At 49.0% G+C, this 26,397-nt stretch overlaps 1 protein-coding gene across 1 annotated transcript; it reads left to right on the forward strand.

The window, feature by feature from the left end:
• Positions 1 to 12,474: 12,474 nt before the first annotated feature.
• OPRL1 (opioid related nociceptin receptor 1) lies at positions 12,475 to 25,197 on the forward strand. Its single transcript, XM_066330828.1, has 3 exons — positions 12,475 to 12,701; positions 21,390 to 21,745; positions 22,102 to 25,197. Exons 1-3 carry the CDS (start codon positions 12,475 to 12,477, stop codon positions 22,623 to 22,625), a joined length of 1,107 nt encoding a protein of 368 aa, XP_066186925.1. The 3' UTR covers positions 22,626 to 25,197.
• The last annotated feature ends 1,200 nt before the right edge of the window (positions 25,198 to 26,397 follow it).

A 26,397-nucleotide genomic window follows, 5' to 3' on the forward strand; every position in this document is an offset into this window, starting at 1 on the left:
AAGTGCAAGGGGGCTCCCAGGACAGCAAGTCCTCAGGGATGGGGCCAGACCCACCAGTGGGGACATTCTGGGGTCCCAAACTGCACCTAGGACAATTCCAGAATGGTTTGGGTTGGAAGGGACACGCTGTATCTGCACCCTGACACCCCTGAGGCTTTTCCTGTTCCTGCAGGTTTGTTTGACTGGTCGTGTCTCATCCCAGCAGCAGGGAACAGACTTCCTTTGGCACCTGCAGAGAGCTGCACCTTCTGAAGGTGCTGCTCAGAGCTGGGGAGGACCCAGCTCCTGCTGGCGGCACTGAGCCACAGCCTGAGGGATAACCTGGGAACCGACAAAGAGAATTTCCCAAATGACTTCCTAAAAGCTTTCCCAGTGTTTTAAGACATACCCCATCACCTGAGGCTGTGAGGAAGCAGAGCTCTGGCTGGTGCTTTAAGGCACCCCGGTGTAGGCTCAGCAGTGGTACAGAGATCTGTGGGGATGGGAAAGGTCCCTGTGTCATTCCTGGGATGGGAGGAAGAGGATGGTGCTGGCAGACCTGCACAGAGGGAGTGGGGAATGTTCCTGCCCAGAGCAGGTGATGAACTGCAAACAGGTTTGGAGAAGTGAATAGTCTGCCGAAGGTAGGAAGCTGGAATTTGCTGCTGTGGATGTTTATGGCAGTGCCAAAGGGGCTCACATTTATGGCACTACCAATTTACTGCTGGATTCTGATGCTCCATAAAGATTTTTGGCTCTCCCAGATTTGGGCTGGCTCTCCAGAGCCCTGTTCCATGGCATGGGAAGAGATGTGCTCCAAGTGCAGGCATCCACGGCCCAGGGACTGAAGGAACAGCACTTTCCTCCAGCTTCAGGGGGCTGCACCTGCCTCATCCTCCTCCTTCATTAGGTTTGGCCGTGTCTCCTTGTTAAGGAACAAAAAACCCAACAGCCCCTGGCTAACCAGGAAATGATTTTTCAATCTTTTCCTTGAGGACAGCGGCTGCATGTGATGTTTCTTAGAATAAAAGCCAATCTTTTTTCTTTCTTTCTTTCTTCCCTTTTCCTAGAAATTTTCATCCACGTCATCTGGTTGCCAGAGGTGACATTTTCTGCAGCTGAGGTACCTGATGTCGTGGGAGGACTCTGAGTGTTTCTGTTTCACGTTTCTTCTGTTTATTTTCCATCAAGGTCACCCTGTCTCTTGGCCAGGGTTTGGCTCTTATTTTAGCTGGAGCTTTCAAGAAAATGTTAGCTGCATCTTTTCTTTCTGGGAAAAATACTGCACAAAGTCAACTGAAACTGCCTGAAAATTTGGATGAAATTCATCTAGGATTGAGCTAGGACTTAAAAAGGGATATGAAAGTTTGCTCTGAACTTGTGATCTTTGTTTGTTCTGTTTGGATCCTTGTGCTGTGTGTGCCTTCAGGGAAATCAGTGCACATAACTGAACTAAATCCTCTGGGGAAGGGAACGAAAAGAAACGAAAAGCTTTTTGCAAAAATATTCATCAAGCAAAACTTTTAAGCCAAGTACATTTCCATCCTGGAAATAAATGCCTCCTACAGACCCCCAAACCACCAGGGTTTACTGCAGCTTTATGTGGAAGGCACCTGGGTACAGTGGCAAAGCTCCTTAGAAAATATGTAAAGGATTTGTGCAGGCAAAACCTGTGCCAGGACCTCCCCACCCTCACAGGGAAGAATTTCTTCCCAATCTCCAATGTAACCCTGGCCCCTGGCAGTGTGAACCCATCACCCCTTGTCCTATCCCCCCATGCCCCTGTCCAAACCCCTCTCAGCTCTCTCAGAGCCCCTTTAGGCCCTGGAAGGGGTTCTGAGGACCCTTCAGAGCCTTCTCTTTTCCAGGCTGAACACCCCCAGCTCCCAGCCCGCCTCCAGCAGAGGGGCTCCAGCACTCTGAGCATCTTGGTGGCATCCTCTGCACTCTTTTCAGCAGGTCCAATCATCCAAACAGAATATTTGGGTCCTGGTCCCTGTAGTGAGTGGGGAACGACTGAAGGTATCAAACACTTCCCTTGGCATATTGAAGATTATTGTTTTCCCCTGAAGATTTGGCAACACTTTCACTTGTCAGTGCCTGTCAGGAAGATCTTTTGCATTTCCCATCCCCTGGAGTGGAGGCTGCCTATCAAGTGTCTCTTCTCCACAGTTTAATGTTGCTGGTGAAGCTACTAATTTGATTTTTAGATTTTGTCTGAACAGAATTAACACTTATCACACATTGGAGCTGCCAGTTGAGGGAAAAGCCAAGGAATGGTCAAGGGAATGAAAGAAGTTATCCCTCCTGGGGCTACATCAGCAGACAAAGCCCAGATGGTAAAAGTCCATGTGATCCTTCTTTGCACATCACAGGGATGACAGTGACAGAGGGTGATGCTGAGCAGGACACTGGGATGGGTTCCGCCCCAGTTAGGAGTGGATGTTTGCAGGGTGAGGCTGTCACTGCACGGGCTGGGCTGTCCCTGCCCTTGGTGCAGCTGCAGAGCATCAGCTGCTGTGGAAATGGAGCAGATGAGGTGGTGGCTGCACTTCTGGGTGGGGCTGGGACTGACCCTCTGTGTGCCATGGCTGGGGGACAGGGGAGGTGAGCAGGGGCTCGTGCAGGCACCCTGTGCCCTCCTGGTGCTGGGGGAGGCTGGTGGGAGTTTCTATCTCTCAGGGAACACTGGCACCAAAAAGAAATTCTTTTCTGCTGGTATTTACTGATGACTTCCCCATTTCTCCCTCTTCTTTTTATCTAATAAATGCCATCTCTCCCACAGGCAGATGTCTCAGCCAGAACATTAAGATGCAGAATTAAGTCAAGGACTAAAAGCAAAAACCAGCCCAGAGAGGCACATCTGTGGCACTGCTAACCCTTGCAATGTTCCAGCCTCAAGAGAAGACCATCAGGATGATTTGCCAGGGACACTCACAGCTCAGCCTGACTCCCAGGACCTGCTGATGATGCAGGGAGGGGTCCTTGGAAAAAGAAAAGCCACGTCCTTGCTCTGGACAGGGTCACTGACCATGTCTGCCGAGGAACACAGCAGGAGTTTGCAGGATGCTGAGCACCAGTCTCCTCTCCCAGCACAGCTGCTTCCCACCACGTTCATTCCAGCACCTGCAGACTGGCAAGGGAGCACGAGGTGTCTGTCACAGGCTGGGAATGTCACAGCCAGGTCATTGCAGAGCAGCTCTGGGGCTGTGCAAGAGCTGTGGGAAGAGCCACTCAAGGAGAGTTCAGACCCCACCAACCTTCCATTAGAGAGATGTTCCCATGAATTCAGGTGTCCTCGCTCTGTCCTAGGTGTGAAAAAGCCCAGAGTGTTTTCCCTGGGATTGGAGAGCTGAGTAGACAGTGAGAACAAAGCCATATGCTGCATGTCACCATTTCTACCTTCTGCTTCTAAATACCCCACCAGGATCTCGGGATTCTTCTCACTTACGAATTTTATGGGAGGAAAATAAAAGCCTAATAGAAGGCAGAATGAACTCCATGTTTTCTGCTTCAGCATCACCTGCTGGTTCCAATGGGAATTTACAAAGCCGTGGAAGAGCTCGGGAGGTGTTGGGCAGGAGGTGTCAGCCAGCCCATTTTTGCAGCCTTTAGGATTTGAAGTGGGATGTGTGGGTGCCTCTCTGGAACGGCTCAAAACCTGAAAGCTTCAGTGAGGAAAACAAGGGCAGAGAGGGCAGTAACAAGGCAGCTCGTTAAATCATTAAATTTTACTGTCATAGTCTGAGCTTCCCAATGAGGAGACAATAAAAAGCATCCTTGGGCAATATTTACCAACCACCCTTGGTGACTGTGGCCCTGAACTGCTTTAATATCTACTTCAAAGTCAGTAGAAGCAACTCCAAACATATTGCAAAATGTAATTCACCTTGTCTGAAAGATCAAAGCCTGCAGGAAAGCACAAATCTAAACCTCCAAAAGTATAATTGTCCCTCAGCATTATTAAAAAATGCCATTTCCCTCCTTCTTCATTTTCTTCAGCCCTCACTCAGATGTTCTTGATGCCAATGGATAGCAGGAGACGATGCCCCAGCTTGCAGGGTGATCTCAAGGGAGGTTTATAATTTTTGGGCTTTTAAAATTCTTATTTCAAGAACAGAGTTTTTGAAAACTCTGGGAGAGGGTTTTTGTGCTTTTGGGCCTGTTTTCTCACCTGGATTGAACCTCAGTGCAGAATGGGGACCGAATCCACCTGCACCAAACTTCAGCCACAGGGAAACCTTGGGAAGAACTTGTAGAAACCTCTGATCCAGAGGTCATGAGACAGACATGGGTCAGAAAGAGAGGAAAAATTGTTTCCAGGATTTTCCCTGACCTCCGTAGATTTTTATTGTGTGAGAACTAGAAAGCTTCAGTCACACATAAGGATCATAGCTGGAAGCCTTCAGCATACACAGTAATAATAAAAAGTAGAGACACATGGCAATGATCTCACAAAGTTTCCTCAGAAGTTAATTCAGTGAAATCCTGATGGAATGAGTTGTTTAAGGCTGTTTCTGCATTCTCCAAGGCAGCTCTGTCACTACTTTCTCAGCTCAAAATGTGGTTTGGTGCTCAGATGTCAGAATGAGGCCTGTGAAGAAATAGGTTCCTGTCCTACATAGTGTGCAGGATTAATTACTGGATGGAATCTGAGACACTTCTAGTGAAAAACTAACAAACAAACAAAAGACCCCCAACCAAACCCAACCTGAATTAACAGAAAAATTTCACAAAAGTAAATATAAGTTCCCAGTTTCATCTGTTCATCCTTTGGATGCTGCTGAGATTTGAGCACTGTGCTGCCTGGGCATGTCCACGGGCTCAGGAAGCTGCAGCACTTGTGGCTGCCACCAGAATTCCTCAGCAATCTGGGATGCTTTCCAGGGGAAATCCACCCTGGTTTTTATTGGAGCTGGACTGTTTGGAGCAAATAAAAGTGCTGTGAGAGGCTGAGATGTGGGGTGAGCTGGGCTGTGGTCAGTGGGAAGGGGCTGGGGATGCTCATGGCTGGAGAAGCCATGGGGGTGGGTGGCCCAGCTCTCTCTGGGGGACCAGATCCTGGTGAGATGTTTCTTTTAGATGATGGTGCCCTCAGGATGTCCCTCAGAGCTGCAGCTCCTCTGGCAAGGAGCAGCACTGCAAGGCTGAGGCATTTCCACCTCTCCGGGATGCCCCTTTTCCACCCCCAGGCTCCTGCTGTCTCTCCCCCTGTCTCTCCATCTCACAAACGAGCTGGCAGAGTTTGCAGCACTCTCTGGGTGCCTGCAGGAGAAACAGGGTGTGAAAAGTCAGTCCTTGTTTGTGAGCTGAGTGCAGCTGGCAGATCCTGCCTCCGGCACTGAGCTCTCACCGCTCCGGAGACGGACACGGCCTCGGAGAAGGTGATGGACAGTGCCAGCCTGGGAGATGCAGAAGACATGAAGCAAAATGGTCTTGAGGGCAATTTGAGGGAGGTAATGAGAGGTTCAGAAACTGGGACAGAGCTGGGGTCAGGCTTGGAGGAGCATGTCCCTGTGTCTGAAGGAGAGGATGAAGTGACAAAGTGCAGCTGTGCCCTGCTTTATGCTCCTGCTTGGAAAACACTTAAATAACAGCCTCATATGTGTTCCCTTGGTGTTCCTGAGAGACTGGAAGTTGTGTTAGAGGATCTGTTTCCTAAAGACCTTTCACAGGATTTTCCAGATGAGGAAATTGTAATGGGATATATGCTGCTCAGGGTCTTTTCACAGAGTTTTTCCCATTCAAAAGCCTGGCTCAACCACAAACACTCAGTCTCAGCATCAGTGGCTTTCCTGAAGTGTGTTTGAATAGCTCTACCAGTTCCCAAGGTGCCACTGCAGCATTTGTGCCACAAGCTCTGAAGAGCCCGTAGAGAGGAGGAGCCTCGAGTGACACAATTTCACTCCAAGGTGGATGCAGGTGATGTGGGTTGGGTGGGTGAGGGACAAAAGGCTCCGTGGGAGTGGGGAAAGAGGGTTGGATTGTGTGGAAGGTGAGGGATATGTGAAAATGGATCAGCTTGTGGGATGAAGAAACTTCTTAGGTAAGGCTGTGGCTTTAGGCAAGGACAGAAAGGCTTGTGATGAAGGTTAAAACTCACTTTTGTAGGGGAATAATACAGTTTCTTCGGCTAAGAGTGAGCTCTGAGCAGCCCAGGGTGCTGGATAGCCCCTCTCGTGGCCACCAGTGCTTGTGGTCCTGTGGGCAGGGTGCAGCCACTGACATCTGTGACATACATTTAGAAGAATTTTTGAATCCTGTCCAATATTCAGGCCCAGATTTTTGGCTTCTGTGACTCAGCACAGCTTGGCTGGAACCAGCTTGTCCCAGCAAGGCTGTTGACTCTCAATCCCAGATAAAATTATGGGGAGCTGGAGTGTGTGTATGGCTCTGCTGCCACGGCTCTTTATGTGACATCTCCAGAGCATGACAGCCACATAAATAGCATATGTGAGGAGACAGCACATATCTGCTGCTTGGTGCATATTATTTACATACATCTCCTCTACCTAACTGGTGGTTCTCCCCAGTTATAGATGTGTGAAAGGCTGGAGCCTCTTCAAGGCAGATATTCAAGCCTTTGAGAAACTGATGGGAATACATTTCCCTCTACGGTTGCTTGAAATGTTCAGTAAATATCTATTGTTTCCTCTCGCTGGAAAACAGAATGAGGGAAGGCTTCTAGGGCTGAGTTCAGGTGGGTTAAAACTGTGAAAACATCTTGCTTTGGGGTGGTTTATCAAGCATCAGCTGCTATTGATCCACACAAAAGTGAGAAGTTGAGTGACATCTCTTTGGGGAGAGCAGGTTCAGGGGGAAACAAACAGCAAATGGTTTCTGGGTATCTTGGTGTCAGACTTCTTTTGCAGTGATTTTGTTGCTCTCCAAGCTGTTGGCTATGTAAAAGGACTGCAGCACAAAGGTGATAAGCAGATCTTTACTTTGAAAGGCTCCTGTGAAAATTCACCATCTGAGCACAGAGATGTTTTCCTCCCTGAGGGATATGAGGTTAAAATGCTGGGATGGTGTTCAGAGGATCTAAATTCATCATCTGCTGCTGTTTCTTACTGAGTCCCTGTGTAAATCCTGCAACCATCACTGTCTTTCTTGAAATCAGAGACCCTTAATCTCTCAGCCTCTGGGACACCCAAACAGTGAGCCTTGGCTGGTGGCTGCCCATTCCCAGAATGGTGAAAAAAATCAATGTCCTGGGCAAGGAATAATGGGGGCGAGGAGAGGTTTGTGTCTTGTAAGAGTAGAGGGATTTGCTTGTTCCCTGGTTCATGAGTTTGAGATGCAAAGAGAAGGAAGACAGTAAAATACAATTTAATGTTGCAGTGAAGATTTACGGCCTCATCTGCAGTCACCTGAACTGATCAGTCCCATGAAAATTGCAAATAGCGATGGCAGACAATAAAATATCAGTGAAGTCAGTGGCACTGTGAGCTCTTTCTCCCACTGGAGCTTGGGGGATTTTGCTCTAAATGAATTTTTGGTGAAAGCAAGATCTGCCCTAATTATTTGTAAGTAATGAGGAGCAGGCCTAGCAGCACACAGAATGTTTCTAAAAGGCAGGTGGCTGCTAGCACTAATCCTGGTTATTCTCCTTTCCACCAATCCTGTAGATGGGTCAAAGAGAAATGGGGAGATTTCCTCAGGATTTGTGCTTGAAATGGGCATGAATTACACTTGTTCTGCTGTCCTGCTGTTTTAGAAAGAGGAATCCATTGACTCCAGCTTTGTTGGCCTGGTGGCCCTGGGAATCAGGTGGTTCCTCAGGAAACTGTTTTATTGTATAATATGCCTGTTCCTATGAATCAGTTCCTTGCAGCCTCAGGAATTGGCAGGGAGGTCCCCAGCCAGCATTAGGGTGGATTGTCAGGGTACAGAAGTGTCAAGGCTGGGCAGGTGAAGCTTGCCCTTCAGGAATGTGGGGATGGATGAGCTCAGCTGCCTTCCTCTGCTGGGCTGGACCTAAAAGCTGTGAGTGAATGTCTTAGCTTGTGTTTGTGGCTGGGTCTGAGGGTGTGTGGGATGTGCTGGGATCAGCCACCTCTGATATGGGCTGGACCATCACCCTGCCATTTGCATCTTGAGACCTTGTCCCACATCTGCTCTTCCTGGGAAGTTCAGTGATCATGGAAGGGAGATGGGGACTTTGACCAAGGTAGGACACGGCCTGTGACATCCCCCTGACCCCATTCCCCTTGCTGAGACTGGGGATTAGGTAACACCCCAACACATGCTGCAGTCAGAGATTCCTTTTCCCACAGTGTGTTTGTCCCCAGGACCCTCTTTGCTCCTTGGGAACAGTTTTTCTGGTTTTCTTTTTGTTCTGAAGCTTGGCAGTGCAGAAAAGAGTCTGCAGAGGTTTCTGTCATCTCTAAAATGAGTCTGACTTGAGGAAGTACAAAAGCTACAATGAATATGTATTACTGGAAATATTGAAGAAGCCTATGTCCTCTTCTTTTTAATAGATGTTATTTCTCATTCTTTGAATGAGTCTGCTGGCCATGGAGGGCAGATAATCCACTTGTGGAATCTTTCTTGTCTTGTGTTGTTTCGTGATTTATAGCACCATGCAAGGAACAGAATTTGTCACCATTGTCTCAGTGAAGTACCACTGAATCCCCTTGTAGAAGCTGCTATGGAAAAATGGGGTTTAGGGTTCAAGAAAAAATGTTTTCATATTTTCATATCTTTTTATTTATATATTTTTCTTGTTTCCCTGATGCTCTGTTGACCATGAATCTCTAAAGATCATCCAGTTCTAACTCCCCTGCCTTAGGAAGGAATATATCATTGCTAAATTTTTGTCATCTTTAATGTCCTAAGAGCAATATCACCCATTACCAGTGGTTGTGGCCCAAATTTAGCTAATTAGCCTTTGGCAAGCCATTAATCAGGTGCCACTCATCCCAGGAGTGAGAGTTGCATTTTTGAACCTTTGTTTTCCAGCACACTCCACATCCCCCCAGCCTTTCTCCCTGTCCTCTCCAGGCCAGGTGCTCATTCCCTGCATGAAAAAATGATTTCACAGCTTGAAAAATTAATTCTCTGCTCATGGTGGCCTTGATTAAACAGATTGACAAACCATGCTAAAGGTGGCAAAACAGCTCTGACATGCAGACGTCTTCACCTCCCGAAAGGAAAGGCAAAAAAAGAAAATCCCTGTGGGCTGTTGCTATTATGGGATGCAGGTGGCTGAGGGCTGTTTTCTGCAGAATCAGCAAAAGTTCTCCACATTTAAGAACAACGTCTGTAAAGTTAAGCTGGTTGGAATGGCAGAAGATACAGTTATTGGCACTTAAACTGGATTATCTTGAAACAATCAAGGATTTTTCATCCACAACTGATGTAGATTGTTACTCCATGGAGTTTGGAGGTAGAAATGGAAAAGGTGTGTGTGGCTGCTCCACCCCTGGGAGTGTTCAGTGCCAGGTTGGATGGGATGCCAGGTTTGAGCAATCTGCACTGGTGGAAGGTGTTTTTACTTGCTTGTTGATGCTCTGGACTCTGTTGTAAATTCAGCATCTCCTAATGGTCTGAGATCTGCTGCCTCCCCAAAGGATCCCTGGGCACCACCTGGAAGAAGAGTGGCTTTTTGTCTTGTTCTTTTCTTTTGTTACCTTGCTGTCTGCTGAGAAACCTTTGAGCTGAAGGCCTGATCTGTTTTCCGAAGGAATAGGCTGGAGAACTCCTTTCTGGGTAACGTTGATAAAATTTAGGTTGTCTTCCTTCCCAGGCTTGGTGCATTGACCCCAATGGAGACGAGACTTCTGATGAAGAAGAAATCTGGCAATCTTGAGATGATTGTCCTCCTCTCCCTGATTGTTCTGATGATTGTTCTCCTCACCCTGAGGGTGAGGAGCCTGAGAAGATCATGTGTTAAGATACCATGAGGTATTCTGGATGGACAGATCTCACCATTATTGAATTATAATTGGAATGAAATCATGTGAAGCACCAGGATTGGGACTGAAGCTACAGGATGAACATCCTGGGCTTCTTTTCCCCATGCAAAGAGGGCAGGGATGAACACTGAGGAACAACTAGAGGGATGGATGAGGGGAATTTTTGGAAGGATGTTTGTCCAAGACACATATCTTCGCTGTCAGTAGTTCAAAGTGCATTCCTGATCCCTGTTCCAGCAGCCTTTCTGAAACACATCTCTGAGGCCAGAAAGAAAACCACAGGATAAATAGGTGAACCTGCTGTATTTGCTGCACTGCATTAACATAAAGGAGTGTGGGAAGGGCTGAGAGCATTTGTTGGGGTGAGAGCCAGCAGAGAGGAGCAGAGCTGAATTTGCAAACACTCTTCCCGTCAGCTCCTGGGCTGTCCAGCTGGGAGCTCTTGCACTGATTTACTGCTGTCCTTGCTTCAGCCTTTGGAAATCAATCCACTGACAATTAAGGTAATGTCTGGTCTAATATTTATTTCACACTCTCGTTAATGGACTGACAAAACCCCACTTTTGAAGCAGTGAGACTGTTCTGTTCTGCAGGAGGGCTGGGACTCTGGGTCATGCTTTATTCCCTGGTCCCTCTTAAAGCTGAGATATCTTGTTGAAGCTTTCAAGAAAATTGCCAAGCAGCATCAGACCTCAGCATTGTGCTCCTGGTGAGGAAGGTGCAGCTTTTGTGCTAAATATCCCCAAATATCCATTAAAGGAGAGCTGGAGCACAAAGGGGTAGCCCTGGCTGCCTGCTGGGGCTCAGGAGCTCTGTGCTAGGCTGGCTGTGGGTTGAGAAGAGGAAAAACTTTTGATGCCCAGGAGCTCATGTTCCTTTTCTCCACCTCTTGGGAAAGTGTGCCCTGACTTTGCTCTGACCTGTGTCTGTCTCTGCTTGTGTCCCCAACACTGAGAAATTTCCCCCAAATGCCGGGAAATGGCTTCTTTGGGGAAACACTGCAGATGGCCAGAGGCAGCAGACCAGGGTGCTCTGGTTCTCAGCAGTCAAAACCCAGTCTCTGATCTGGGATCAAACTGGGAGTGGGCCCCAAAGTCCTCTGTGCACCCTGTTTGGGGACTGGCTTCCCTGGGGGACTCTGCAGCTCCTGGGAAACGAGTTTATCAGGGTCAGTGTCCCACAGCCAGACTGGGAACTGCAGGTACCTGTGGGGTCTGTGTGGATCACCCCACCTTGAGGTAAGGAATCTACCACTGCAGCTTCTGAAATATCGAACTCAGATGAGAAGTGCAGGATGGTTTGGGTTACCAAAATGACCTTTAGTTAATGCTGCTAGAAGAATACTACATAATAACATTCTTCTCCTCGTAGTTCTCATTCCTCCTCGTATTTTTTTTTATTTTTTTTTTGCCAGTTTCTAGGTCAGACTCCCCATTCCGCTGCTCCTGCGCTAGAACAGCGCTCAGGTTGCACAATTGCAGAGGAGGGAGGAATCGGCTTCCCGAATCCCGAGCTCCCCGGTAGCCTTTCCCCATCCTTCCCTTCTTCCCGGCATCTCCTGCTGGGAGCCCGCCCCAGGTAGGCTGCGGGCCGGGGGCTGCGGCAGGGGGCTTTGGGGAGGTTTTGGGGGATGCTGGTCCCCGCTCTGGGCGCCGGGGGTGGGACGGGGAGGCCACCGCGGCTCCCCCGGGGCTGGGGGAAGGACGCTGCCCGTGTCTCGCAGGTGCGGGCTCGCCTTCTCTTTGCCGCGTTTGGTTATTTATCATTTCTTCCCCCCACCTCTTTTCCTCCTTCCCCCTCCCGCTTTTCTCTTACGCAGTGGGAGCAGCCCGGCAGCCTGGCTCTGCCCAGCCGCCCTCCGTCCTCCCTCCCTCTCCCTCATCCCTCCCTTTTCCTTAAAAACGTGGGCTCCGGGGTGCAGCCCCCTGCTCTGGCGGCATCCCTGCCTGCGAGAGCAGCCCCTTCCCCTCCTCCCCCTGCGGAGAGCCCGGCTTTGTCCCGTGTCCCCCCCATCGCCCGGCCCGGGGCTGCTGGATGTGGCCGCGGGGAGCGGAGTCTGCTCCGGAGCTGCGCTAGAGGGGACCTGCCGCAGGTGAGCAGCAGCCTGGGCTTTACTGCCAACTTCGGGGCTTTCCCCGCCGTGCGATGGGGACACGGAGCGCTGGGGTGGTGCCGGAGCCCCGGCGGCTCTCGGGGGTCTGGGGGCACCGACCCGAGTGTGGGGGACTCACCGCGCCGCGGGGATGGCAGAGGCAGGTGGGGACACCCAGCCCCGGGGAGAAGGGATGATGTGTGCAGCCCGCACGTCCCCTGCGCCGGCGGTGTGCAGATATGCGTGATCCCCGGCTGCTCGGGATGCGCCAGGCTCGCAGGGTTCCATCCCATTAAAATCCTCCTGGGGCGGGGGGGGGCTGTGTTCCGTGGCAGTAAATCATCCTTCTCCCTGGTCATAAATCACCCTTCCCCGGCGTTTCTCGTGCGCTTGCCTTGCTACAGCCCCGCTGCCACCCGTTTGATCGGCAGATTTTAAAGCTGTCTCTTGCTGCCCCAGGTCCTTGGCGCAGGCTGCTGCTTCAGGATGGACCCGCTCTTCCCTGCCCACATTTTTGAAGACCCCGACCTGAGGAAGCTGCTGAACGACTCCTCCATGCTCAACCTGAGCTTTCTGCCCAGCAACTGGTTCAACAACAGCACAGGGGACGGTTTCCTGCCGCTCAGCATCAAGATCACCATCGTGGTGGTCTACTCCATCGTGTGCATCGTGGGGCTGGTGGGCAACTGCTCCGTCATGTATGTGATCGTCAGGTAGGACACCAGGGAGGCTCCAGGGACAGCTGGGAGCGGGGCAAACCTTCCCTCTCCCGATCCCTGCTGCGGGTAAAGCAGGCAGGTGCTTCCCTGGAGTTAGAGACGTGCCTTAGAGGTAATGAGGTGGTATTTGTTTTATTGTTCTGGTTTTATTTATTTTTTTTCCCCCTCTTCCTAGGCTGTGATGAAGGTTTCTGCCAGTTTTCAGCTGCCCTCTGGTGCCTCCTAAAGTTTAACCCAGAGAATGGAACAGAGGGAGCAGATCTGCTAAAAAAAAAAAAAAAAAAAAAAAAAAAAAAAGGCTTTTTTAAAAACTTATTTTTTTTGTTTTTATTTTTAGGGAGCTGGATGTCTCTGGGGAGGGCAATGTGCTGGGAGCATTCCACTGCCCCAGAGTGTGCTGGCTCCTTAATGGGACCTGTCCTTCCTGTGCTGTGTCCGGCACCCCAGCTGTGTTTGCAGGTGCTGCTCCATCTGGGAGCTGCCTCTTTCCAAAGCTGAACCTTGTTGCAAAGGAAAGAGCCTGCTGGGAAGCTTCCTTTTACTTTTACAGGAGAAAAAACAAAACCCTCAAATGTAAGTCTTCCAAGCTTTTGGAGCCTGCAGACAAATAAGATGTGAGAGGATGCTGCAGAGTTGAGGGCAACTTCTCTGGCTCCTTGTGCTGAAGTCAGGAGAGTGGGGGAGACCTTTGCAGAGGGACAGCACAGAGCATGCACCACTCCATCCTGCCTGCCCATTGCTGGCATTTTGAGTGTCTCTGTCTGCTCCTGCCATGGTCCAAACCCTTCTGGTTCTGGGAATCAGAACCCTTGTTTGCCCTGTAAGTACAGAATAAGTTTGTGTAGCTCTTAGGACTGTGAATATGTTAAACCTCAGCATTCCCTTTCTGGTCTCTGCACCTGCATGTTAAGGAGCAGCTTCCATTTTATCCACATCTTGGAGCAGATTCCTGGTGCAGATGGACTCTGCCAGCACAGAAAAGACAGGCTGACCCCTCCAACAGAAGATTAAAGTCTTTAGCAGGTATTCAGACACTGATGAGATTTTGTTCCTGCCAGGAGCCCAACTGCTCCCAAAGCACCTTTCCCCTGAATCACTGCAAGTTGGTTGGGGGAGATGCTGCAAAATTAGGTCTTTGGTACTAGAGGTCAGTGAAGGGTGGTTAAATCTCTGCTGCAAGGGCAGAGTGATGTGACTATTCATCAGGCTGCCTGTCTGTGCTCTTAGCTGAGCAGTTTATGGCACAGAGAGGGGATCCCGTTAGCCCCAGGGAGTCTGCAGATGCAGAGAGGGGGTTTGCAGCACATGCTGCCATGTCTGGAGAGCTCGCGTTCCTGCTCAGTGTAGTAGCAATCGTTGGAGTAGTTTGTGGGTGTGTGTAAGTGTGTGAGTAGTGAGGCTCTGGGAGCTGGAAGTCCTTGTCTGATGTTGGTGATGTGGCTGCCTGGGAATGCCAGCCCGTGTGCAGCAGAGGAAGGGGGCCCTGACCCCAGGCACGAGCCTTAATGTCTGTAAGGAGAAGCCCTGGCAGAAATCTTTTCCCTGTCTGCAAAGGTCTGGGGGGATGTGCACAGCAGGATCCTGCTGGTCCTGCCCAGGGCAGGGACTTGAGGATCACCAGTAATATAAGTGTCCCAAACTGGGTTCTGGGCAGGTTGGACCCGTGCCATGGCTAGCCATGAAAAATCCTGGCTTCTGCTCCACACCTTTTGGACTTTGCTACCTTCCAGTTGGATAAGTGGCACTCAGAAAAAGAAAGTGGCATTTAGCACTAGAATTTCCAATGGAATGTGACTCTTTTTATGTGTGTCCTCTCATTTTACAGTTTTTAAGCAATTGAAAACTGATGACAGGTGCCAGCCCAATCTCCCTCAGGTTTTTCCATTTATTTATTTCCCTTGATTCAGAAATGTGTGCTCTGGAGAGGTTCTAACTGAACTAGAGCACGTGTAGGAGCTGCTGCTCCCCACCCATGCTCCCTGGGAGCTCAGCACTGAGCTGAGACCAGCACTGAGTTAGAGCCAAGGCTATGACCCTTCTTGAGTCGATGAGTAACAACTTCTGGTTGGCTCTGCCTGGGATTCTTCTCTCCTTGCCCTGCCTGTTCAGGTCAGGAGCAGGTGTGAGGAGGAATTTGACTCAATATCAAATCCTGACCCTGGCCACACACACAGATTGATGAAGAGTTGCCAAATTGTGGCTGTACAAGGAGGATGCTGAGGAACTTCTCAAACACAGGCTTTTCTCCTCAGATTGCAGCTTTGATGCTTCATGCCTTGAATAGCACCTGGTTTTGAGTAGGTTGGAAGCTGGTTGCTGGTAAGTCAACACAGGATTTAGGGGCCCTTAATCATAAATTAATGGAAAAATGATCAGCAAACCCTCTGTGCTGCACTGTTATCACTGTAGGTAATGTGCACTCCAACAGGCTTTTTTTCTTCCCATACTTCAGCAATGATAACCAATAAGCCTGGTTTTATTACACAGCCCATAGGAAAATTGTGTATTACCTTCCAGAAAAAGGCTGGTAGTGTTATAAACAGTAATTGTTTCCTGTTATTGAGGGAGTTAGGAAATAAAAAGACTGTAATACCAGCACTCCAGGAAGTTGGAGGCATCACGAAAGCTCATTTTTTCGTTCCTCCTGAATGAGTTTTCTGCAGCACCAAGGGAAAAGTTTTTAAATCTCCCGGTATTTCACACAAAAGTACAAATTCAAAGCCTCCTCTAGGTTTCCCCCTCTGTTGTAGAACGAAGCCTACATCTCTATTGTATTTGGAGTGATTTAACATTTGGAACAATTAATTAATAGAGACAGTCATCATGTGACTGTCAATCCCTTCAGTGCTGAGCAGCACTAATTGGGTAAGATGGAGAAGGGCTCATGTCAGGAACACAATTTCCTGGACAGTAAAGGGCCTATTGTGGGAACGTGCCTCGTCTGTGGCTTTGTTCTGCTGGCTCATCGTGGAGCTCCTTGCCAGCAGAGACGAAACCTCCCCTCCCTCCTCCTTCTGCTGTTCACTCTCTTCTGCATATATTTCCTGTTCTGCTTCTTAATGAACGTGAAACAAGGAGCTGAGCAGAGAGTTTGGGGGGAGAGTGGGGGAAACCAGGCTGCTGAGATCCCTCCTAGCTGCTCACCAAAGCCTGCAAGGCTGCTTGCCCAAGATCTTTGTGTTTAGGAAGGAAAGCAAAGGGGAAGGAGGGTGTAATTTTGGCCCTGGGGATGGGGCTGACCGAGGTGTTCTTATAGGGGTGTGACATCTCTGCCAGCCACTGGTGACCCAGGGAAGGGACAAGGGGCAGCTTGTTGTCACTAGCTCCACCAGCTGCTGTGATGCTCAGCAGTGGGGATCTGGAGGACTCTCTTCCTCCAGTTCAAACCCCTGTGGGAGCTTGGTCTCATTTTTTGGGCAATCCCCATAGTTATGGCAGTTCTCTCTTGGGAGCCTGGCAAAATGCTGGGGATGCTCAGCTCTCTCAATGGCAGAACACCTTTCAGAGCATTTAAAGCAATGTTTTAGGCAGTTTAGGGCTGCCAGGCCCCTGTATTTTCATCTGCTGCCTCCAGGTGAAACTTTAGGAGGAAAAATGTGATGGGGAGGTGCCTGAACTGTGAACCTGCCTGGGGATGCTCTGCCAGCTGTTGTTCTGCTTGAAAACTGCCTCAGCCCCAGAAAATAGAGGTGAGGGCAGCTGGCTGTGATGAGACAAGGGAAATGAAGTTAATGATGACATTTCAGAGATGCTGATTTCTTAATAGAAAGCTTTCTAAGGGAAAAGCCTGGCCAGCTGTGTGTCTGAGAGCTGAAATGAAGTGAGTGCTTCATGCAGTGGGGACTCAGCAGACACGACTGGGGCCATCTGAGACCTCTGTTGTGTCCAGATCTGCCTTTCAGTTTTTCCTTGAAAAATAAAATAAATAGACATAAATTATTGACATTTATAGAGAAACCAAGGGCTCTTTGCCCTGGAGAGTGAGTGGAGCTGGGTGAGGATGGTGAGGTGAGCAGGAGGGGATCCTGCTGCGATAATGGCTGCCAAGGACAGGTCTGCAGCTCCCTGATGTCTGGGTCCCCGTGAGCCCAGGTGAGCTGGGCTCAGCCACACCTGACCTTGCTAACACGGATCCTGTAGCTCCAGTGTGTGTTGGAGGGCTCTTTGTTTCACCTGGCTGTGGAGAGGTGGGTGAAAAGGAGTTGCCCGTTGTGCAGCAGTAACTCTGTGATGTTTAACACACACATACACACACATGTTTAAAGGACATGGTTCCCAGTGTTTCTCAGAGACCGGGCATTTCCTAGAAGCATTCTGGATGTTAGCAGAGGCAGATCTGGCCCATGGGCAGGGATAAGAGCATCCTGCTGCAGGGTGGATGCTGATGAATGCCCTCCTTAGACCAGAGCACCATTCCTGGTGGCCAAGCACCTGCTCAGGGGTGTGGGAGCATCCTTGAGAGTCCATGGGGGAGCTGCTGAAGCCTCCTCCCTTGGCAGGCCAGCACCATCCACAGCAGTCCCCAGAGAGCACCTGGAGGGCAGGGCAGGGCTGGCTTCTCATAGCTGTCCCCCAGACACAGAGGTGAGACTCAAGGACAAGAAGATCATCTGTCCCGAAGTGTGAGCTCGTCCTGGCTGGCTGCAGATTCCATTACTAGCCCCTGCTAGTCAGTCCCTGTCTTGCTGGGTAATTTATAGGCTTTTAGATGCTGTGCTGGTGGCTGCTCTTGCTGTAGTGTCTGGCCTCAGAGTCCAGACTAATTTAAATTTGTCCTTCTCAAATCCTGTGCGGGTTTTTCAGGGCCTGTTGAACCATTAAGGATAAATCATCTTGCACTGGTCAGAAGTTGCAGGCTGAGGGGGCTCTGGGCTGGTGATCAGAGCAGTAGGGATGCAGAGAGCACAGTGTGGGCGGCTGGCAGAGGGGACACAAATCATGACAGAACGTGCCAGTATCAGCTTCACAGAACCTGAGGGCTGGGAGCAGAGATGGGAGAGAACTGGGGCTGATTTCTGCCGTCACAGGGTGGGAACAGCTCAGTAAAAATCCTCTTTGAGCCTTTTCTGCTGTTTTGCTTCCTGAAGCTTGTCCAGGCATGGGGGCAAAGGCTGTCACTGCTGCTGGGGTGTGAGGTGGGGACGGAGGGAGCTGCTCAAGGTGAACAACACTGTCTGCATCCTAATTAGCTGGAGCTACACATATCAAAATCAAGATGCTCCAAGAGGCAGCGAGCTCCTGGAAACAATGCTCAGGGTTTTGCAGGGCTGCAGGCTTTGCTCTGGTCTCTCTGCCCCTGGTGTCTGCAGCTCCAATTTGGGTTGTGGGTTTGCTGCAGCCAGTTGGTCCTTAGCCCCAGCCCTTGCCCTGCAGCCTTGCTGTGACTGGGTGGAAAAGGGAAAGATGCAAAACCAACAGGTCTGCAGCTCACCCTGAGGCTCAGCCAGGAGCAGAATCTGTTCTTGTGAGGAACAGGTCCTCAAACCCCGAGGGTGTGTCTACCGACCTACCCTTAATGACTACCCTTCATGTTCTCCCCTTACCAGAGGGGCCACGTACCGAAAAGGAGGGGGAAGACAAATGCTGAGCTGATATCCAGGTGTTTTTCCTCTCAGCATCTGAGAGAACAGGAGAGCAGAGCAAAGCAATTACTGTTGTGACAAAGGGGGAGCTGGATGGAGAGCTGAGCACCACCCTGTGGGAGATGCTCCATTAGGAAATTACCTCCGTGGCAGAGTGCAAGAAAGTGGCCCAGCAGGGAGCTAATGTCCTCCACGGAATCCACAGGCTCATCTGCAGCAGATTTGTGTTGTGGGGGAGGAGACTGAGGCGCCTCCTAAAGCCTGAGAGTTTGATTTCTCTTTCTTTTGTGCAGATTAAGAGAAAGAACACGCTCAGTTCTGGAGGAAAAGAAATAGAGGTTAATCCACAGAGAAGTGATTGATTGATTTTTGTGTGTACTGAACATTCAGGAAATGTTTGGGAACACTGGTTAGTTGGGACAATGGCTACTGGCTCTCAGTGTATGGAGAAAGTGGTGAATAAGTAATTAATTAGCTTTACATTAAATTCATCCCCTATCAAGGGCACAAAATCAGCTTCAAATTCTACTGGAAGATGGGTTGAAGGAGGTGGTGGGACAGCCACCTCAGTGTGTGCTGTGCTGGAGCAGGGGAAGGTGGCTCTGCCATCACCTCAAGGAGGTGGTGAGGAAGGAGGCAGAGGAGAGGGATCTGTGCACTGAGGGATTTTGCAGAGTCAGGCAGAGCAATCGTACTGGGACCCTGAATTCGTGCTGAGAGGTGTCTGGCAGGGGTGGGGCCCGTGGGGCTGGAGGGAGTGGCAAGGAGCTGAAGATTTGCTCTGCACACTCCGAGTTCAGGGCTGGCTGAGATGCCCCAAACTTCTCAGTGCTGGGGGCACAGGAGTGTGCAGGGAGGCAGCTTTGTTCCTCATGGATGTTGGATGGGAATTGAAGGTGGGTGAATTGTTACTTGTTCCTCCCACTGGTCAATGCCAAAAAAAAAACCAGGAACAACCTTTAATTTTTACTGTTTTGCAGTGAAGTTGCTCACCCTTGCTCAAAATCCTTATTCCCTTGAGCTATAATGTCAGTAAAAGCAGTCAGGGTTAGAGGCATGTTGATGAACTGCCTCCAGCTCCAGCCCTCCTGGAAGGATGGAGTGCAACAAACTTGACCTTTGGGAAGCCTGAGGCAGCCCAGGCAGGTTTGTGATGTTCAGGGGGAACTGCAGCTCCCAGGAGACCTTTGCCAGCACAATGCTCGGTGACTGAATGATTTCCCAAGGCCTGACCTGACAATGCTTATTTATGTGAGAGCTGATAAAACAGTGATTTTACTTCTTCATTTTAATCCCCCTCAGCTGACCTGGAGGGGAAAGTGAATCCACTCACAGACCCACCTCATCCCCCTGTGCTTTACCACGTTTATGCCAAGTGCAAGAATCGAAGAAAGGAAAACTTGGTCACCCTGAGATGGTCCTCTGGAGTTCAGGACAGTGGAGGCTGCTGTAATTCTCCTTAGGAAATCCCAAAGCTTAAAGCCCTGGCAGCTGCCTGGTTATGTTGGATTTGCAAAGTGCTTTTGCTCATTCATCCCATCAAGAAAGGAAAGGCACCAGTATTTCCCTTCTACTGCTTTTGGTTATGTAAGTTTGTCTGGGCTGGCTTTCTAAGAACCTGTGATTGATTTCTGGGCCAGGAAAAGCCTCACTCAGACTTGTGTGAGGACCTCAGAGTATTTCCAATATTTCCATCAGTGCTCACCTCCAAAAGCTTCGCTTGGCTTTCAGGGTCAAAAAGAGGATTATTCAGTTTTGCTTTTTGAAGCTGCCTTCAGACTTCTGATACAAGCCCAGCTTAGAGCTCCAAGGCAGGTTAAAAAATAGACTTTAATAGTCTGGATCGTGGTTCCCCTGTCTGCTTCTCTTGCAAACCTGGCCAGGTCACCATGTGTCCCAGCAGAGTTCAGAATATGCCAGTGATAATGTTCTGCCAAGCATTCAAATAATTTATCTAGAGCTGAAGAAGCTCAGACTCTCAGGGGAGGGCACAGCACTGAGAAGGGCAGTTGTGGGTTTGCTGTTCTGAATCAAATTGGCAAAAAGAGCTTTTTAGGTCAAATTAGACTCTATAATATTTTAACACGTATCAGGCTGAAAATAGTGCAGCAGTTTACGGGTAGAAGTGTTACCCTCATCTGAACTTGCACTCTGTTAATAACATCATTGTCTGCCATTTTTGGCCATGTTCCTGCTCAGGCCATTAGTAGAGTCAATGATGGATGAGCTGTAGTTTTAAAATTATACCTATTTGAGCTCTTATTCTGCCTATGAGAGGAATATCCTGGAGCTGAAATGTTAGATTCAGTGACAGAGCCACTGTTGAGCTTCCACTCCTGCAGACATTGCACGTCCCCCTGGATAGGTGATCACAGGTGGCTCTGCATCATTTCCCAAGTGTGAAAAGGAGAGGATTGCCATTAGAGCAAGGTGACTCCTCCTCCAGGGCAGTCAGTTCATGTGGTAAAAGTAATGCTGAAATGGCCAAAAAATCTTTAAAGTAGAATTTGACTTGTGACTTTACTCTTTTCTCTAGAAAGATCCATTGTGATATTTTGATTTCTGATTCAAAGCTAGTTCCCCATGAGATTTTGGCTGGCCAGGGCTGGCCATTTTGCCTGCTCTGATTTGACAGCTCACATTAGCCATGCTCTCTGGCTATGAGCCCATATCAAATGGCTGATCAACTTACCCCTGCACTTTTCAAATAAGCTTACTGGCTAAAGCTCTCACCAATACTTATAACAATGAAGCCATAGGTAGTGAAATCCTAAGTTGGCTTTATTGAAGTAATTTTTCAAGAAACACCATCTGAGCTGACAACCTCAAGCTTTTGTGGTGCTCACTGGCAGTGTCAGGGAATGATTCTCCTGCTCATGGAACTAAATGTGGAGGGACCATTTGTGGTGTTGCAGGAGATGGGCTGAACTGTGTGTTGGTAAACTTGTGGGAGGTTGAAAGGTGAGGATGGCCAATCTCATTACGTAAGAAAATACAGCATCTCCTTTTGAAAGCAGCAGAATCTGCTTCAGTAAATTTCAGTGTCTGGCCCGTCATGGTCATGTGGGAGCTGTAACCATTGTTCATTCCTGCGTTTCAGATTCACCAAGATGAAGACAGCCACCAACATTTACATATTTAACCTCGCTCTGGCTGACACCCTGTGCCTGATGACCTTGCCCTTCCAGGGAACTGACACATTCCTGGGCTTCTGGCCCTTTGGCAATGTCCTGTGCAAGATTGCCATCTCCATTGACTACTACAACATGTTCACCAGCACTTTCACACTGACGATGATGAGCGTGGACCGCTACATCGCCATCTGCCACCCCATCAAAGCCCTGGACATCCGCACACCCCACAAGGCCAAGGTGGTCAATGTTTGCATCTGGGCACTGGCTTCTGTCTTTGGCATCCCGGCCATGGTGATGGGATCTGCTGAGAACGAGAACAACGGTCAGTAAAACTGCACCCAGCTGGAGGAAGGGAGGGAGGGAGGGGCTGCTGGACAGGAGAGCCCAGGGGCGCCAGTTTCATCAGTGGGGTGAGGTATCTGCTGTAAAATCATCTTACCTCTGCCCCTGCCTCTCTGTGTTATCACTGCTACTGCTTTTCTAGTGTTAAACGTAGTTGTTGTGTGAGGAATTGAGCATTGAACATAGAATTGTTATGTTGGGTTGGGAAAGCCCTCTAAGATCATCAAGTCCAACCGTTAGCCCAACTAACCTAAACTGATCAGAATGTGCAGATGCTTTTCTGCTTGATCTGCATTTGCCCATCTTCCTTCTCATTTCGTTCTTTTACTCTTGCAGAAATTGATTGTCTAATTAAGCTCCCTTCTCCCGTGGACTACTGGGATCCCGTGTTTGGCATCTGCGTCTTTCTCTTCTCCTTCATGATCCCTGTGTTGATCATCACCATTTGCTACAGCCTCATGATCAGGAGGCTCAAGAATGTCCGTGTCCTCTCGGGCTCCAAGGAGAAGGACAGGAACCTGCGGCGCATCACCCGCATGGTCCTGGTGGTGGTGGCAGTCTTCATCGTTTGCTGGACTCCCATCCAGATTTTCGTGCTGGTGCAGTGCCTGGGTGCCAAGGCAGAAAGCGAGCTGGAGCTGGCCATCTCCTGCTTCTGCACCGCCCTGGGCTACGCCAACAGCAGCCTAAACCCCGTGCTCTACGCCTTCCTGGATGAGAACTTCAAGGCGTGCTTCAAGAAGTTCTGCTTCCCCACCGCCTTCAGGACCGAGCTCCAGATGTCCAACAGGATGTGCAGCATCGCCAAGGATGTGGCCTATGCCTGCAAGAACTCGGAGGGGACTAACAATCCGGCCTGACTAGGCATGGAAATCCCCATGGTGGCTGTCGCTCAGCAGAGTCCGACCACCCCCACGTCAGAACTAACTCAGATAACGGCCCTTTAGCAGGACCTCAAAACTGAGAGGTGAGAAACCAAGAAAATAATTTTGGGGGTTGGGAAAACCGGATACTGCGAGAGCATGCAGAGAAAGTCAGCCCATTTGATGCATTTTCAAATCCTGTGCATCCTGCACTAAGGAACGTGTTTGAAATCAGCCCATTGATTCCTGCAAAACCCTGGGAGTTTGCAACATTATTGGGAGTTTGGGAATTAAGGGTTTAAAATAGGCATCGCTCCTGGGGCTTACACTTCTGCTCCTGGGAGAGAGACAGAATGTGAACTCTTGCATTGTTTTTTTCCTCCCTGGGTGGAGATGTTAACAGCTTGCCTGGCTCACCAGGCGCTCGTGTGTGCGGGTTTTCCTCCTGTGCCATCGCTCTGAAATCAGACTTTGCTGCAGCCAAAGTGGGCAGGAGCCATCAGACAAAACCCAAGATCATCTCCAGGATGAGTCATCGTGCAGGGAAGGATGCAGGGAGGGAGAGGAGAGAGCTGACGGGAAGAGAAATTCGAACTGCTTTGGGAGGACAGCGCCAGCTCCTGCAGATGGGATCTGCAGTGAAACCCCCCTCCCAGAGGGGAGCAGGGGGGGAGAAGGGACTGTCAGAAGTGATGATGTAGCTCTGAAGAGGAGGAAGAAAAAAAACTTGAGGAAATGAACACAATTTCTCATTTACATGCTGCTACTACTTTTCTTTTTATCTCTGTATTTCCAGTGTAATAATGGACAGAATGTGTCTGTATATACATGTCTGTAGTGGAATAGGTGCAGATACATGGTAGGATTTCACCTTACCAAGCATGCCTTGGGCATCTTCCTCAATGAGAGGAGGAAGGAATGAAGTGGCCTATAGACACATGTATTTATGTATAGGGAAAGCCATTTTGGAGAAGTCAGAATGGCAGCTCTTCCAGAAGACACGGACATTCCTGGGAGGAGGCAGCCTACAACAGTCCCTCCTGCTCCACATGGGATAAAAGAGGCACAAACCATACAAAACCTGGGGTTCTGTGGTTTGTTTTATGTTTTTAACTCAAAGGACACCCACGATGCTGAAAGCATGTGGGAAATGCTGCCCAGGTACCACTCCTCCTGCCAACCATGGATTGATTTTCCTCTCCCAGAATAGGCCAGAGCTTTATGGAAAATAAAATGTCCTGTCATTTCACTTGATAACAAAAGCTTCCCCAAAGTGTTTCGCCACTTGAGTGCCCTCTGTGCTGGGGAGAGCAGCAGGCTGGGGTTGCTCCTGTAGCACAACAGCCCAGGGAAATCTGGGCAGTGGTGGCCAGTGGTGCTGATGGGGGAGCAAAGCACCAACCTCCACCTGGAGATGGGAGGTCAATTCCAACATGAGAACCAGCAGTGTCATCCGGACTGTACAGATTCCAATGTGAATATATTTCTTGTGCTCTGATCTATGAGATTCTGTATTTTTAATGTATTGATTTGCCAATATTTTAATGCTGTCATGTTCTTTATATATGCTGTACAAAGGAATTGAATGTTATATTTCTATGTAGTGTTTCCCTCATGGTTGGGCTTAAAATATAGATGCAATTCCAGTGCCCCATGTGTAGGACCCAAATCCCTTGTAAACTGCTCAAGCTGGGGGGATTTTGGTGCTGATTCACATTTGACTGGGAATCTGGATGTATACCAGAGCAAACTTTGCAGTTAGCACTTCCCCATGCCAGTCTGGAGGGAGGAGGAAATCTGAACACTTTAAGCACTTTTTACTGGATGTTAATCCCCAAGCCCTCACCAGGAAATCCCAAGTAAACCCCAGGCATGTGAAGAACAGCTCCTTGAGAACTGTGCTGCTGGCAAGCTGCATCCATGCCTTTGGAAAGCTGGGTTAGGTGGGGTGTTTGTGGGTGCAGCACCAGCACTGGGCAGTGAGTGACCTTTGATCTGCTCAGTCCTCAGCTGTGGGATGGGGTCTGGGAATGTTTGGGGCTGAAGCTGGGAACTGACTGCCAGGCTTACCCTTACAGAGCAGGAGAACATTCATTAGAGGCTGGCTAAGGAACAGCCACACTCCCTTTGTTGTTCTTGGCTGGGTTTTTAAATAGATTTATGTCCTCTGGAAAAAAAAAAAATATACCCGTGTTTGGCGTTTTTAAAATACCGATTTTGTTATCATGACTATGCTGCAACGATCCTACATAATCAAGTACTCAATAAATGTGTGTTTACCAAGCTTTTGGGCATTTCCATGGCCCTTGCAGTGAATGTGTTTAGGCATTCTGTTTAATGCTCAGTGACGTTTGTTGTAAGAAGAGCAGCAAACACCTGAAAGCAAAACTTTATTGTACTGTGCCTTTGGAGTTACAGGCTCATGGTCAGCTGGATGGCTTTAGTGCTGGCTCTGTAATTCTCTTTGGAAGTGGTTGTGTTGGTGTGATTTTTACAACTGTCGCAGTGTAAATGACATTTAGGTGGCTACTTGTGTGCTTTAATAAAGGAAAATAAAACCCCCTGTGCTTTGGATGGTGATCTGGAAGAGTTCACTGGGCGGATTTGGAATGTCTCTGCCCATCCGTTTTCAGTGAGATCAGTGTGAATTTTTGTTACACAGACAGCTTGGTCTATGGTTAACACAGGAACAGAAGATGCGAAAATGCTGGAAAATTGAGTCCCTGGGTCTTGCAAAGGGCAGCTGTGATGTGTAGGCAGGGCAGCAGTGCAGGCAGCTGCCTGCTGTTAGGTGAAGTCTGCTGAAGGATGAAAAAAAACCTCTTCTCACCGGCTCTCCCCACATTTCCCAAGGGTTATGGGGTTAGGCATGATCTGGGAGAACAACAAACTGCAGAACTGCTCTGAAATTAAGCCAAGACTATATTCTGTAGGAAAGATGGCTCAGCCAGTGAGATGTGCAATAAGGAAAGTGCTTTCTCTCTGCACAGAGATCAATATTCCTACCCAAGCAGGTAAATATCAGGAGAGGGTTTTTTTTATTAGCGGTGGTGATTTTCTTCTTAAAAAAGAAAAAGTAAATTGGTGAGAAAAAAAAAAAAAAAAAAAAAAAAAGGAAATCTTTATTTTTCTTCTAGTTCAGTTAATTATAAGTATCCGGGGGTGAGTTCTTACAGCAAAACCATAAACCAAAGTGCTTTATTCAGTATTATGGGATTTATTAATGTATCAAGTATTCTCTCTGCTGCTGTTGGCTGAAATTAAGTACTGGAAAAGACTGAGGAATGGATGAGCTGGAGATTGAGCCCTCCCCCAAGCAGCTCCTTGACTCTTGGTAAATCTGGGCAGATCTCTGGCTTTGCAAGAACCAGATCTCCCTTCCTCTCCCTCAGCCAACAACACTCCCCCTCCCCCTTCCACCAATTGCAACTTCTAACAGCAAAAATAAGGAGCAGAATTTACACTTTCACTGAGGTTTGGATGGACAACACCCTCAGGAACATAGTGGGGCTCTTGGTGTTGTCTGCAAGGCCAGGAGTTCCTCTCTGATCCTTGTGGGTCCCTTCCAGCTCTGGCTATTCTGTGGTTCATGGTTTTATGCTGTGGGAAGAGCCGAGCTGGAGACATGCTGGTTACCCTTTACTGAGCTGCAGGTGAGATGGGGGAGTGTTTATTCTGGGAGAGTATTCAGCTGAAATCCCTCTCCCTAAGCCCACTGCCCATAGGAGCCACAAATCCTTTCTCCTGCTCCAAACACCTCTGGCCCCCA

Source organism: Sylvia atricapilla, chromosome 16 (assembly GCF_009819655.1).
Source record: "Sylvia atricapilla isolate bSylAtr1 chromosome 16, bSylAtr1.pri, whole genome shotgun sequence".
Lineage (NCBI taxonomy): Eukaryota > Metazoa > Chordata > Aves > Passeriformes > Sylviidae > Sylvia > Sylvia atricapilla.

What these genes read in the sequence shown, in the direction of transcription:
- OPRL1 (XM_066330828.1), top strand. Translation starts at nt 12,475, where the DNA reads ATGGACCCGCTCTTCCCTGCCCACATTTTTGAAGACCCCGACCTGAGG. An exon ending in GTCATGTATGTGATCGTCAG is followed by an intron (nt 12,702 to 21,389) that starts GTAGGACACCAG and finishes CCTGCGTTTCAG; the next exon opens with ATTCACCAAGATGAAGACAG. An exon ending in TGCTGAGAACGAGAACAACG is followed by an intron (nt 21,746 to 22,101) that starts GTCAGTAAAACT and finishes TTACTCTTGCAG; the next exon opens with AAATTGATTGTCTAATTAAG.